Genomic DNA, 15,754 nt, shown 5'->3' on the forward strand with positions numbered 1-15,754 from the left:
GGCCCCGGAGCAGAGCCTGGGCCCTGCTCTGCCCCTCCCTGCAGCCAGGCCCAGCCAGGCCTGAGGGCCCCTCTCAGCTGGGGCTCCTCTCCAGGCTGAGCAGCCCCAGCTCCCTCAGCCTGGCCTGGAAGGGCACCCACATGCTCCAGGCCCTTGCTCAGCTCCAGCAGCTCCTGGCCCTGCTGTGCTCAGCACCCAGAGCTGGACACAGCACTGCAGAGGTGCCTCCAGGGCTGCCCCAGGGCCGGCATCCCTTCCTGCCCTGCTGCCAATGCTCTGCTGCTGCCCCTGGCTCCATTGGCCTCCTTGGGCCAGGATACTCTGCTGGTTCGGGGACAGCTCGGTGTCCCCAGGACACTCTGCTGGCTCAGGGACAGCTGGGTGTCCCCAGGACACTCTGCTGGTTTGGGGACAGCTTGGTGTCCCCTGGGACACCCTGGATGAGATTTCCCTCATCCATCTCTCTGCCACCCACTCCTCAGTGACATCAGGCATCCCTACGACACTCCAGGAATCATGGAATAATCTGGATGCCCATCTTCAGCTCTTGCCCCTCCAGTTGGCCACAAGCATTCTCCTCTTCCACAGAGGCCACAGAAGCATCTCTTTACTTCCCACTTCCCTCTATCCAGCTGTCAATTTTCCTGAAGTTTATGGAAAATTAATTAATTTGTAGACTGTGAATCTTCCTTCAAATCTGGATGAAATTGGCTATTTGGTTCAGAAATGATTCTGAATTATCCTGACAGGTGGATGGGCACTGCACCCACCTCATTGTTATTTCCATAGGAAATAAATTTGAAAGCAGGAATGTAAGGAGAGCACTATTATTAAAAAAAAGAGGTCCTCCAGTCTTAGGGGAGTTAATTAGTGCCTCACACCTGCTGGAGAGCTAATTACTGATGGGCTAATTTTGACCAGGCACCTGGGAAGTGCTGGTGATGGAAGCACAGTGGGGCTGTGGTGCTGCAGGGCAGGAGTGCTTCCCACAGGATCCATGGCTGTGGATCACAAGGCTCCCTGCCAAGTGCAACAAGCCCAGTCCAACCTGTAAATAAAGCACTCAAAAAAACAACTTGAATTTCTTGGTTTTTTTTCAGGCTGCTTTTGGGATTTAAAATTAATGAGAAATGCTACTCTGAGTTTTTTGGGGGTGTCTGAGTGATCCTTGTGGCTTCCTTCCAACTCAGGGCCTATGAAGAAATCATTTTGCTTGGTAGTTTTTGGGGATTTTAGTGATCCTGTGAGATCTACACTAACACTCCTTTCCCTGGATCCAGCCAGGAAGAGTCTGGAAACATGACTGGAAACTGGAAACATGTTATTAGCCAAGACTGTGAAACAAACCCTTCTTCCCTAAACCTTCTTCAAAAGAGAATTCTGCAGCATTTATAATAATCTAGAGTAGGAAAGAGACCTGTGTTCAGTTTAGGGTTGTATTTTCCTCTTCAGTTCTCCCACACAGAGCTGTACTCAGCTGTAAATAAAATCTCCCCAAGACCTCCTACCTGACCAGACCTTTTATTTATAATTTCTATAAAAACCAAACCTTTTATAGAAAGATGGAGATGGATTAAACACCAGCTAAGTTCACATTGCTGCTGTTTGCAATAGCATGCAGATGTGCCAGGGGAGGTCTGGAATCCCAGAGTCCCAGCATGGTTCAGGTTGGAAGAGACCTCAAAACCCATCTCATTCCACCCTGCCATGGGCAGGGACACCTTGCTCTATCCTAGGATGCTCCAAGCCCCATCCAGCCTGGCCTTGCACACTTCTAAATATGCTCTATTTTTACAGTTTTGGTGCAATAAAATCTAATAAATCATATGGGCACAGGCAAGTGCAAAGGTGCAGCTACTATGGCTAGGTGGGAGCAGTTTTCCAAATTCCTGACCTTCTTTTGCTGATTATTTGTAAGAATTTGTCAAAAAAGGGGCAGGATATTTGAGCTATCGTGATACTCATGAATGGTACAGATGGCCCTGAAGTGATAGATTGGCCTCAAATCCTTCCTGAGGAAACTTCTTTCTTTGGCATAAAGGAAAAGGGTGTGAATCGGCCAATTAAAATCCATCCACCTCCCAGAATTCCATAAACTGGCATGGGATATGTTTATCCTGGGCTGGATTTGTGCTGTAGCAGCTGAAGCCAAGCCTGTCACCTGCAGCTGGCTCAGCTGAATGCCCAAGCACAACTCAGCTGCTGAGCCTTGGCCAGGTTTCCCTGCAGATCCCTGGGGATGCACTGATTCCTTTGGGAGAGGGGTAGAGTTTACCAGGATGTTGGGAATCCTTGATTCCCATCCTTCCCAGCTTTTCCTACCATCCCACCCACTTTCCCTGCTAACTTTGGTTTTTCCTTTTCCTAGGGACAAATATTCCTCCCTTCCAACCCAAACCATTCTGTGATCCTGTGTTATTTCCCATGGAGGCTGAACCAGCAGCAGTCAGATGAATGCATGTCACAATCCAGAAGTAAAGAATTTCCCTCTAAATCCCTAAAAAGCAAATCATGCTGGGAAGGAAACACAGGAATCAAGCTGACACGTTGTGCAGCAGCAGCAGCAGGTGGGGTGATTTCACTGCCTAAAACCCAACAGCTTTGCTGTCTGTTCCTTTAACAATCCTGTGTTAATTCCCACGTTATTGGGAAGGCTAGGAAGCTGTGTCAGGAGCAGAGCAGCTGCTGAAATCATTGTGAGCTCCCAGTTTGTGGAGCACTTTGCCCCAAACACATTTCACAGAATCACAGAATTTCTAGGTTGGAAGAGACCTTTAAGATCTAACACCTCAACTAGATCATGGCACCAAGTGCCACATCCAGTCTTTTTTTAAACACATTGAGGGATGGTGACTCTACCACCTCCCTGGGTAGATGATTCCAGTATTTGACCACTCTTTCTGTGAAAAACTTCCTCCTTAATTCTAGCCAGTATCTCCCTGGGCGCAGCTTGAGACTGTGTCCTCTTGTTCTGTCTGTTGTTGCTTGGAGAAAGAGACCAACCCCCAGCTCACCACAGCCACCCTTCAGGAAGTGGAAGAGGGTGATAAGGTCACCTCTGAGTCTCCTTTTCTCCAGGCTGAACAACCCCAGCTCCCTCAGGGGTTCTTTGTATGGCTTGGTGCTCCTCACCAGCCTCGTTGCTCTCCTTTGGGCACGCTCAAGCATCTCAACTTCCCTCCTAAACTTTGGAGCCCTTCATCTGCCTTCCCCTCCTAAAGAGAATGCCTTCCCCTGGGAATGGTGCTTTGGGTTTGGTGGAAGCTGCACCTCATGCCTGTGGGCTTCTCCTTCCTCATGCCCTTTTGGGGACAGATCCAAATTTTTCACCAGCATTTCTACCTTTTATTTCCCAGGAAGATGTGTTTGCACGTTCCCAGCAGGAGAACCATGGTAGTGGATGTCTCTGTAAGGGCAGCAAGGGAGCAAATCCCCTCCAACACACCAGGACAGGGCTATTCCATGAGCTTGGGCTGAAATTTGCGTCATCCTGGCAGTATAATTAATTCATTAGCCTGGGCAGCATAATGCCCAGTGTGGCACCTGTGTGTGTCTCCATCCCTGGGCACAGTCCTGCCCTCCCTCACCTTTTGGGAGGAAAGGAAGGAGGAGGCAGTGGTGGAGCCAAGAATGAGAGCCCTGGGATCCCCACTCCCCTCCCTGTGCTTCTCCTGCCTTTAATAGTCCCTCCCACACCCCCTTCCATGTTCAAGGTCTGTGCCTTGATGTCTCTTCAGAATTCCCACCCTCAGCCCCCAGTTATTTATGCATTTCCAGCCTGCAAGGCAAAAATGTGCAGCAGTAAATTAAATGGCTGGGAGAGACAAAAATTTATTATTCTTGGCTTGGTGATGGGGTAAAGTTTTGAGTTTATCCTTCGTGTTCCTCATTTAAACCGTGGTGATTAATCAGCAGTGAGCAATTTGTTTCCCCTCCTCTCTGTAGGACTAGCTCTGTGTAATGCTAAATCCTGCTCAATATTTGATATATTTAAAACCTGCACTTTCATTTTTTCATTAAAAGAGCCTCTCACCCGCATTTCTGAGATAACAACTTGGAATAAAGTAGCTCTTTGTGAATGCTGGGAGAGCGACGCTGTCTAGGTCTGATGTCTGAAATGTAACACATTAAAAAATAATCATCTTTCTACCTGTGCAAAATTCATCAGATTAAATAATGGCCCTAATACAATTTCCCTGGTGACCTTTATTGAGGAAAGAAGAAATTCTTCCCGAGATACTAAAAATAACCACGACAAAGCAGAGTTTCTCTAAACTTTGGTGTTGTCATTCTCTCGAAACTCTTTGAAACAAATCTAAACCTCCCCCCAGCATTACGACATTCAGTTCTGCACCATTCTCTAGAAGCATCCTATCCCTGGAACCCCAAAAATATGCCCTGGATTTTTGTAGCAACACCTGCCCTGCTCTCACATTCCACTTAGTTGGGTACAATGCTCACAATCTTCTGGGAGCAGAAATCATGATCTGGAGTGGTAAGCACTAAAAAAGGTTAATTTTGGCTTTGCTTCCCTAAAAAGATGATGTTTCCTATTCTCTAAGTATTTCAACAGAGCTTTGAAGGCAAAGAGAAAGGTTTTCAACAGTTTGAATCAAGATTTTGTCCTTTCTCTTTGAAGAGCCACTGCAAAGACACTTCCCCAAATCCACAGGGGAATCCAGCACAAACAACTTCCTTGCTGTTTTCCACTCCAAGCAAAGCTTCCAGAAAATTCTGGAAGCCAAATATTGGCTAAACCCCACAGGTCTGTGCAAAGCACAGCATCTCCACAGGAATCCCAAAGCCAGAGAGCAGGGATGGATGGGATATTGGGAATTAGGAATTGTTCCCTGGCAGGGTGGGCAGGCCCTGGCACAGCTGTGGCTGCCTCTGGATCCCTGGCAGTGCCCAAGGCCAGGCTGGAACCACTTTTGCAGGGTGGTTGGTCTTGCTGGGTGACTCCTGAGATGATTAAGTCAATTTTATCCTGTAAAGAGCAACCATGCTTGCCAGAAAGAGAAACGACATTCCAGCTGTCCTGGCTGGTGCCACCTCAAAAGCCATGTGTGAATTACCTGATTCTGCTCCAGTTGTTGGTACAGCTTGGATGCAGCTCCAGCTTTAGCCTGGGATCAGCTGGGCTCAGTGCAGATGGGAAAATCACTGACACTCCCTTCTTCCAGAAATAAGGAAAAAAGGCAAAACTCCTCACTTCTCATCTGATGGGCTTCTGAGAGCCAGCTGCCTCCAAAATTCACCTGATGAACTGCACTGCTCTCTGAGCTAATCAAAGCTTGATGTTTAACAGTGCTTTGTAATAAATGCAAGTCTTCCTCAGGCTGCAAAATATGGTAACTCAGCAACATGGAACCATGAAATGGTTTCCCTTGGAAGGGACCTAAAGTTCATCTCACCTCACCACTGTCATGGGCAGGGACACCTTCCACTGTCCCAGGCTGCTTCAGCCTGGCCTTGGGCACTGCCAGGGATGCAGGGGCAGCCACAGCTGCTCTGGGCACCCTGTGCCAGGGCCTGCCCACCCTGCCAGGGAACAATTCCTTCCCAATATCCCATCTAAATTTCCCCTCTGGCACTGGGAAGCCATTCCCCCTTGTCCTGGCACTCCAGGCCCTTGTCCAAAGTCTCTCTCCACGTTTCCTGTAGCTCCTTCAGGACACAGTTAGGTCACCCCAGAGCTTCTCCTGTCCAGGTGAGCCCCCCCAGCTGTGCCAGCCTTTCCTCCCAGCAGAGCTGCTCCATCCCTCTGCCCATGCTGGTGCCTCCCCTGGGCTCTCTGCAGCAGCCCCAGGTCCCTCCTGTGCTGGGCCCAGGGCTGGGGCAGCTCTGCAGGTGGGGTCTCACCTGAGCCCAGGGGCACAGGGGCAGAATTCCCCCCTGCCCTGCTGCCCACGCTGGGGCTCAGCCCAGGGCACGGGGGGGTTCTGGCTCCCAGCTCTCACCCCCAGCACCCCCAGGGCTGCTCCAGCTGCTCATCCCCAGCCTGGACCCATCCCAGGGCTTGCCCTGACCCAGGGGCAGCACCAGAACCTGGCCCCTGAGATTCCCATGGCCCACTTCTGGAGCTTGTCCAGGTCCCCCTGGGTGGCTCTGTCCTTCAGGAGGGTTTTAAAGTCACCATTTCTGCAGCAGCATTTGAGGGGTGACCAAATGTGTGCAGGAAAACAAGGTGAGAACCATTTACCGCCAGGTGGAAATTATCCCTAATTTTAACCTTTCCAGTTACACCTGGTGTTTACTGGAGTAAACTGCTGGAAAATGGAGAAGCCACTTCCCAGCCACTGGGAGCACCACACAGAAGGAACTTGGGGACAACCATGGTGGTTGTCATGCACTGGAGATCCTGTAAACATCAAGCAGTATTCCCTTGGAATGTGTGACAGTTCCCAGGAAGCATTTCCATGGCCAAACCAGCCCATTCCCACTGGGTGTTTGCCCAGCATTTGCTAAAAAATAACTTTTTTTAGTTTTCCAATCCCTTTTCCATTTTGCTGATTGCTTTCTAGGTCCTGGAAAACAGCCCTGTGATGGGAGGATGCTGAGTGACTGTGCTGGGGCATTTCTGCCAGCTGACACTTGTAATCCACCACAACCACACTGTCCTTTCCCTTGCTGCAAATCCTGGGTGCAGGGACTCCCCACCATTAATACAAACAGGTTTAATATTAATATTTGATTTCCCAACAGATCCCTGACAGATCCATGGCTCTTTTTTTATAGTCTTAAGTACTAAATACTTAAACAAGGGAGAAAATAGAAATAGCTCTATTTTCCACCTTGCTTTCCTTTTCCCCTCCCAGTGGGAATTACACTGCCCTACCAAAACCCCAGAATTTCTCATTTGGATCTTCCCTGATCTGAAACTGTACCAGACGCTGTGCTAAGCCACAAAATCCTGCTTGGAGGAGTGCAGGAATTAAATGAGTGGCAGGAGGGGTGATTATCACCTTGATCCACCAGCGAGTGTTTCTGCCACTCAGGGGAAGCTGCTCGTGCCTTGCCTCAGCCCGACAAATTTCAGTGCTTAAACAGCTGTAAATTACATCCCAAGGCACAGATCTGGAATTCTACTCCCTCTATCCAAAGCTGGGTTAATGCCTCCCTTCCCAAAGGGAAATAAAAGGGATTTTTTTTTTTTTTTACTGGCTCAATCTGTGAGCTTCCTGCTGTTGGTTTTGGCTGCCAATGCCTGCTCACAGCCTAAAATCCAGATTTATTCATGGCATGGCATCCCCAAAAGGCAAAATTTGGAATTCTGTATTAATTGACAGGATGACACCCCCAGAAAATTAAAAGGCGAAAAAAAAAAACACACACCCCCAGATCTTGTACACCTGAGAAAGATTTTCCCACAGCATTCCCAATTTTAAAAGTTTAGCTAAAATTGAGTTAATTTTAGATAAGACAGGCCCCCATTGCTGAAAAAAAAGTGATAATTCTGATCTCTGCATTGTGGGAGAAGCTCTGAGCACCTGGACAGCACAAAGGAGTAGGTGGGGATGGAATTTCCCTTGGATAATAAGCAGGGACATCACTACTGACCACCAGTGTCCAGCCCCAGGATCCTTCCCAAAGCTAGAGATGCTGTAGTTCGTTTAGAAATAAAGAAACAACTTCTGTTTTCCCTCAGAAAATTGGGAGAAAATGAATATCAGGAACAGAACTGACAGACTTTGCAATAAAAAGTGAGGCAGTGAAATAATAACAGTGTCTTAAACAGGATTAAAATATAACATTTTACTCATTATTTCAAAGAATAGATTTTTTTTTTTTCTTTCTTCCATCAGTCTTATCTGTATGTCCAGCCTCCAGCTTAACTCCAAACAGCTGTTTTAGCGCCGGTCCCAAGTGCAAATATGCCAAGAAAAAGGAATTAGGGCAAAGAAACATCTGGTGGGTTTGTTTTCCCCACGTGTGAGAGGCTACAGTGCATTTCTCTTGCCTGAAAACAAGCACCATTGCTCAAAATATTTGGTCAGAAACCTCAGCTTGAGAAGGAGGTATTGGACAGAGAAGTCACATCGACACCACATGCAGACAGCTCCCAAAGACAAACATTCCCAGGGATCTGCTGGGGGAGACCCTGGGCAAAGGGAAACCCAACACAGCCACAGCAGCACAAAGTCCTTTTGCTGCCAGAGCAGATCCATCCCCACCCAGACCTGGTGGTGAGGCCTCAGCAGCTGAAAGGGAAGAGAATGGTGGTGCCAATCTCTTCCTCGCTAATTACACACATTTATCTGCTGGCTCTTCCAATCTTTCCAGAGGAATCCAGGTTGTTCTCACAATTGGTTTGGTTTTACCCCCAAAAAGTTTGTACAACACAACAGGACGCTTTTCTCATGCGAACGTGGTTCTGCTTTTTTTTTCTTTTGCTGCTTCATACTGGAGAAAACCACTTTGTCTTTTTCAAACAGTGAAAATTCTGAGCTCCCTGCCCAAACTGTGACAACACACTCAAATCTTCAAGGTAAAACCAGAAATTATAACCAGGTACCTGAATTTATGTTGTGTATTTCACAGGTAATGGGTGCTAAAAGTTTTGGAAATAACTCTGTGTGTGTGTCCTGAGACCCTTTGCCCTTCCCAGATCTGTCTGTGCACGTTCACCTCATAAAATATTCCCTTTTTCTCCTCTTCCCTGTGGGATCCATTTGTCTTTTCAGCACGTTTGTGTTCAGTTAGCAAAGTGCAATGTTGATGGCACTGCTTAACCCACCAGCCAGCTGGGCTTGGGAATGGATCCATCCTCTTCCCATTATCTCCTCTTTAGTGCCTCCCACTGTCACAGGCTCATGGATCATCCTGCTTTATTCCAGAGGAATACAGCCATAGGATGACAATTACTGATAGAGCACAGAGGCTGGAGCTAAAGACCATGGAAAGAAGCAAACAGAACTGATGGGGGAAGAGATGAAAAGATGAAAAATTGACCGGAGAAGAAAATTGGAACAAGCTAATTTACAAAAGAAAATGAACAAACCATGGCCAGGTAGCTCTGAATAAGATTAATTGCTACACATTGCCTTCCTCTTTTGCAATTTTTATCTTACTTCAGCTTCTCTTGCACTTTACTAAGTGGCAGTGCTGTAATCTCGGGAACTTTGATTCCATAACTTTGCCAGCTGGGCGTTGTTTGCATAAATTGCTCTGACTTTGGAACTGGGACTCAAATTCCAGCAGCAGCCGAGGATTTGCTCCATTGACTTGGATGGGTTTATTTTTAATTTATTACTCTGAGGTCAGAAGGCAGAGCTCTGGATATAAATCTTGAACATAAATAGACAATTCCCAAATCTAGACAGTAGAGCCACAAGTACCATACAGAAAAACAAAGCCAGGCAGGTGTAGAACTGTCTGGAGGGTTAAACCAATGGGGGCTGTGCATTTATTAGTAGTTTACTGTTTATTAAACAAGAATTCCAGATCCAAAAAGAACTCATTAATTGAAACCAAGTAGTGTTTAGTGAAATGGGAGCCTGTCAAAACTGGGAGGGGGGACAATGGGTCGGTCCAAATGTGAGTGCAAATTTTGTCTGGGAATTTTAAAGCGTGCCGTTTGTCATGGACAACGGATGTGCACCATACAAACTCCGTACGTCTGCCCCTGGGTGACAGTAAAAAGCGCAGTTTATTATAAACCGAAGTAAAAACCAAAATTAAAAAAAAAAAATCAACTAAAATCACAGTTTTGTCATTGGTATGTGGAGGTTGTTCCAAGGGCCCATCCAGAGCTCCTCCTCGTCGGACTGTGTGTGTTCACTGTGCGACTCCAAGGGCTCCTTGACTTCCTCGTGATCAACAACCGATTCCTGCTCGTCTGTGCTTTTCAGTTTGGCCGCCCCGGCCTTTGTCACTACATTTTCAGCCCCTATAGTAGAGGAAAAGGACACACTGCACGGCCTGGAGTTCATTTTGTCACCGGGGGACGGTCCCTTGGACAACGTGTTCAGCGGGACGCTCTCCTCGTGCGTCACTGCCAGCTTGTCCAGTTTCTTGAACTGCTTCCCCAGCCTCACTGGGGAGGTGACTTTTAAATTGTTGCCCAGGCAGGCGCGGCGGGTGCGCACCACGGAGCCGTTCTGGGCCACGTAGATGTTGCTGCTGCCGTTGGCCTGGAAGCCGGGGTTGCTCAGCCGGTTCCTCTGGCTGGAGTCGGGAGCGCTCTCCTCGCCCGTGGAGCTGGTCTCGTACTCCGGGTCCACCACCAACTTGATCCTCTTCTTCTTGGCCCACTGTTGGACAACACAAAGAAATGTCAGGGCAACCCAGCAGTTCATTTCCCAGCCCTTTCTGTTTGTTTATTAATGACTCTCATCAGTTTCTATTAATTTTGTGCCTTTCTCCCTTGGATGTGCATAGAAACGGGAGGGCCCTGAGGAGGAAGCTGCTGTGTGAGAGATACCTTTAAGAAAATACTCCAAGGTGTAAATTCTAGAAAGGCCTTAGAAGTTTTCTTCCCTTGCATTGTGAATTCTGTACACTGGCCAGCTCTGCTTTGTGTGCATCACATATCCAGCAGAGAAAATCCCAGGACATACACCAGGGAAAATCTCAGGCACAGTGCTGGCAAAACCGACTGGTTACAAAAAAGAGCAGCTCCATGTAAGGCTTTGTGACTGTTCCAGACAGGTGGGATCAGTGGAAATACTCAGAAAGATGGTGGAGAAACCAGGCTTTAGGTTTATATAACTTAAATATTTTTTCAAAGAAATAATGCAAACAATTTCCACGCTGCTCTGACTCTGTAGTAGCAGTGATTGCTCTATAGTGAGCACACAACCCCCACTAGTTATTATAATTTATAATTGATGTTTTAAAAATAAATGCCTCCTTGCACCGCACTGAAAACAGCTATTACCCCTCTTGAATGAATAATTCAAACACTAAGATGCCATCACAGTTAACCCCCCACTGCAAAACACACACAGGAAGATGAGAAAAGCCAGTTTTTAGAGAAAAAAACATGCAAGGTACAAATAGGTGATTACTCTTCAGCTTTTGAGAAGTTAAACTTGCTAAAAAATTACTTGGATGCCTGTTTTATTGTTCCTGGAAAAGACAGACAATGTTCTTCACATGGATATATAGATCCAGCGGATCTATTCCTGCTTAGTTTAAGTGAGATTTACATCAAAACATTGTGTGCAGCTATGACGTGTTGTGTGGGGACACAAAAGGGCAGATAAGTGACCATGGATTGAGTTTAAAGAGATGCTAAAAAAAAAATATATATATATATGTATATATATATAAAACCACTGTACTGTGATAGGCAGAAAAGGCAGAAGCTGGGAAATGTAATCCATTTCCTTTCTTGACCCAGCTCACTTGGTCCTCCTGCCTCAGCATTCCTGGCTTGTGCATCACTGGTGTTTGCAACCTGAATCCTGTGATGCAGTAACAGCCCAATGCCAGCTCTCCCAGTTATCCCCTGCAGTTTTGGGAATGTTTGTTTTGCTGCAATTCCACTTGTCCTCCCTGCAAACAGAGCTGACCTTCACAGCAGAGAACTCCCCTGAAGATTAGCAAATGTATTAATACAATATTAACATATAGGATGAAAACATGGATGATTTTTAGCTCTTTACATCGTCCTCCTCATCACTTGCATTCTTCCCTAAATCCTATGTTTCATTGCTCCATGAAAATAAAACTTTCTGTATTTATGACTGAGTATATCTATAGTGTGGGTATATATATGTATGTATATTTATAGATATATATCCACAGGGCTGGAACTAGTTTGGTTTTCCACAGTTCTCTCCCAAGGATAGTGAAAAGCTGGATCAATACACTTTGCCCTTTCCTTCTGGCTGTCTCCAGCCTGTCAGCATTGCTTAGGAAAGACCACACAGAAGGCACAGCAATCAAAGCCACTCCTCACTGCAAACCATCACCTACTGTCACTCCTCTTTAAAAGGAGGTGGAATCACCCGTGGCCTCCGACTCTGTAACTCCAGTACCCAGGGCCTCATCTGACTGGGTCTGGCTGCTTTCCTGGGACACCTTTTTCCTTGTTTTCATTGCTTTCTTGTTGGTGTCAGAGCTCTGAGTCTCAGGGGACGTGGCAGTTTTCCCGGACGTGGCGCTAGCTGAGCTTTTTGTCCCTGTGGTACCTTTGGAAGTCGCACTGATTTCACTGTCTAGGCAAGAAGATTCATTCTTACTGGCAGTGTCCTCCCTGTCACTGTCCTCTGGATCAGCCTCTTCTTCACTTTCCTCCTCGCTGTCCTCACCAGGAGCAGCTGACTGTCCTCCCTTGCCCCCTCCAGCAGCAGCAGCTTTTGCTGTGGCACTTTTAGAAACTGCCTTTTTTGAGCTACCTGCTGTCTCCTCTGCCTCTTCCTCTTCTTCTGACACCTCTTCTATGGTGTCCTCTATTTCCACACTGGCAGAGGAGGTTTTGCTCTTGTAGCTGGATCCTGAGGTTTTCTTGTAGCTCGTGTCCCTGTCGCTACCCGAGGCAGTGGAGCTCACGGATTTCTGGCTGGAGCGTTTGCCACGGGAGCTGCCTGCCCTGCTTTTCACACTGGACATTTCCGTGCTTCTCCTGCTGCCAGACTCGCTGGTCCCTGACCTGCTGTAGGAGCTCCGTGTGGATGAGCTCTTGGACAGGCTGCCATCCTCATCACTCTCAGACTCTTCCTCATCATCATCCTCTTCTGATGACTCCTCCTCCGACCCGCTGCTGGAGCTGGATTCAGACTCCTCATCAGAATCCCCCACATCCCCAGTTTCCTCATCTGAGTCCACGGTGCTTTCCGTGGCCTCATCCTGATCCAGGGTTATTTTCAAGTAGTCTTTGTCTTCTGACTCAGAGCTGCTGCTCTTCTCAGAGGACTCATCTGAGGCGCGCCTCCTCCTCCTCTTCCTCCTCTTCTCATGGTCACTCTCCTCCTGCTCGCTCTCTGCCGTGATGCTGATTGAAACTCCCGACTTGGCTTCATCCCTTTCAGACCCTTCCTCTCCACGTGCCAAATCCTTGCCGAGGCCCTCCTGGAATTTCTTGGAGACGCTGATGCGCTTCAACACGTGGTTTAGTTTTCTCATGGAGGGCCTGGCATCCGTGGCTTTCTGGAAGTAGCTTCCCCTGATCATCATGGGTTTGTCCCCTTCCGCTTGGCGAGCTGACAGCAGCTTGGCATAGCTGGAATCCTTCCTACCTTTCACTTTCTGCAGGATCATTGGGAATATCTTTGCTTTCTTCCACCGGGAATGGGCAGACTCAGCTCGTCCTGGTTTGTGGGCACTGACTGCCACACGACTTATATGCATCGCTCCCTTTAGCCTCCTTTTTCCCTGGCTGCTCCTAAATCCTCTTCCAGGACCATGGCTGAGGTCCATCCCAACACCTACAGGTCTCCCTTCCATTTGAGGCCCTGCTGCCTGGCTTATACCTCTGCTGGGAGGGCCTCTGACTGGAATCATGCCCTGGAAATTATGAAAATTAATTGATTACCACTTGAAAGAGAGTTATTGTGAAAACCTGTACCTTAAAATAGGGTAGGAGAAGATGCAACATTTATTTCCCAGCATCAAAATGAACTTACCTGTTTTGGAACAGTTTTCTTACCAAAGTTATGGGAAATGGTTGGGAATTTTAGAGTTTTAGAAAGTTCTAGAATAGGCTGGAAATGCACAACTACCTTACTCTGCAATGTTACACTGAAATGTTCTGTCTTCTCTTTTAATAATGGATTGAGATCTGGCACTCAGGACAATTGGACTTTTTTCTCAAAAGAAATGTTTACATTGACTTTCTTCTGATTGCCACTGATGTTAAAATTTTTTTAGATTTCACTGTGAACTCTATGACAGATGAGTTTAGGTACTGCTTTTCTCAGTGCAAAGTCATAATTTGTAGAAAGAATATTAGTAATAGACTTCTAGAGTCCAGGAGGAGGGACCTTGAAGCCTATCCAGTGCCACCCCTTGCCATGGACACTTTCCAATATCCAGGTTCCTCCAAGCCCCATCCAACCCCAACCTGTCCTTGGACACTCCAGGGATCCAGGGGCAGCCCCAGCTTCTCTGGGCACCCTGTGCCAGAGCCTGCCCACCCTCACAAGGAAGAATTTTTTCCTAATATCCAACCTAAAAGTTCCCTTTTTAAGTCTTTAGCCATTCTTCTTGTCCTGTCACCTCAGTTCCTGCTGAAAAGTCTTTCTCCAGCTTCCTTGTAGGCCCTTACAAATACTGGAAGGTTTCTTTATTTGGTAATGATACAAAATGGAAACACCTAAGTGGATTTTTCTTAGAACTAAAACCAGATGTGGACACTAACAGAAGCTCAGCAATTCTTTTTTGTGCCTGGAAAACAAAAGGAATTTAATGCTGACAAACTTTACAGAGCCAAGAACGTTTAACCCTGATCTATACAAAACCTAATTCCAATCACAACTGATGAGGTTTGGTGGCCCTTCAAGCTGTTAAAGAGACAGAATGATCCCTCCAGAGCTGGTTCCTTACCTCCTCAGCTGCTGGCCCGTGGGGACTGTAGTAGTAGCCACCATCGCTCTCCACCACCACCTCGCCGTACTCGTCGTACATTCCCGACGGGGACAGCAGGCGCCGGCGGCTCCCGTACTGCGGCAGCTCGTACCTGCCAGGGACACACAGCTCCTCAGGACAGCCCAAATGTGCTCACACCTCTCACCACACTGCCAGCACTGCGCTTGTTCACGTCCAGAGCAAAGGGAACAGCTTTCCCTGTTTTATTCCCTCCTTTTTTCCCTTAGCGGCAACCAAATCCCAGATATCCTTCTGCTCCAACAGCCCCTCAGGGTAACCTGAATTTTGGGGTCTGCTGGATCAGTCAAAACCTCTCTAAGGACATCAACCTTCCTTCAATCCACCTGATTTTTTGGGGGATCTTTCTTAATAATCATGGCATGAAAGAGCAGCTTCCCTGGGATCAGTTCTGGGGAACACCAGCAGGAATTCCTGAAGAGATGCAGTCCAATGGGATTTATCAGAACAAGGCAGGATGGGGTTTCTTGAGGGAAATTTAAATGCCACAAGGCAGGATGGGGTTTTTTGAGGGAAATTTAAAAGGCCACAACACAGGATTGGTTTCTTTTTTTGAGGGAAATTGAAAAGGTTAAAAGGCAGGATGGAGATTTTTGACCAAAATTCAAAAGGCCACCAGGCAGGATTTGCTTTTTTGAGGGAAATTTAAATGCCACAAGGCAGGATAGGTTTATTTGAGGGAAATTTAAAAGGCTACAAGGCAGGATTCGGGGTTTTTTTTGAGGGAAATTTAAAAGGCCACAAGTCAGGATGGGTTTTTTGAGGAAAATTTAAAAGGACACAAGGAAGTGTGGGGTTTCTTTTGAAGGAAATTTAAAAGGTCATCAGGCAGGATGGGGTTTTCTGAGGAAAATTCAGAAGGCCACAAGGCAGGATTGGGTTTTTTTGAGGGAAAATTTAAAAGGCTACAAAGCAGGATGGGGATTCTTGAAGGAAATTCAAAAGGCCACCAGGCAGGATGGGTTTTTTGAGGGAAATTTAAAAGGTCAGCAGCTGGCTGGAAACTGGAAGAAGAAAGGATTAATCCCTAAACACAGGAGGGGAGGAGGTGATGGAAATTCATCTCCCAGGAGCAGAAATACACACACTAAGGGTATAAACCCAGCATGAGGGACAAGATGTGCATTCTGTAAGTGGAATAATGACATCCTTGAAGAAGCAGGGAGTTATCACACCCCTTAACCTCTGAAAAGAGTTCTGTTGT

At 47.0% G+C, this 15,754-nt stretch overlaps 1 protein-coding gene across 12 annotated transcripts in view; it reads right to left on the reverse strand.

Moving 5' to 3' along the window:
• Positions 1-7,740: 7,740 nt before the first annotated feature.
• Positions 7,741-15,754, reverse strand: part of PCDH15 (protocadherin related 15) — a 630,962-nt gene continuing 622,948 nt past the window's right edge. For 11 of the 12 annotated variants that reach the window (XM_074544551.1, XM_074544552.1, XM_074544553.1 and 8 more), the window contains 2 exons: positions 14,491-14,623; positions 7,741-10,253 (listed from right to left, as the gene is read on the reverse strand). In XM_074544551.1, coding sequence (XP_074400652.1) covers positions 9,702-10,253; positions 14,491-14,623 — 685 coding nt within the window. In that variant the 3' untranslated portion in view covers positions 7,741-9,701. Of the gene's footprint in view, positions 10,254-12,048; positions 13,453-14,490; positions 14,624-15,754 lie in introns of all 12 variants that reach the window. The other variant, XM_074544560.1, reaches the window with a different exon arrangement.

This window comes from Zonotrichia albicollis, chromosome 7 (assembly GCF_047830755.1).
Source record: "Zonotrichia albicollis isolate bZonAlb1 chromosome 7, bZonAlb1.hap1, whole genome shotgun sequence".
In the NCBI taxonomy this organism is placed as follows: domain Eukaryota; kingdom Metazoa; phylum Chordata; class Aves; order Passeriformes; family Passerellidae; genus Zonotrichia; species Zonotrichia albicollis.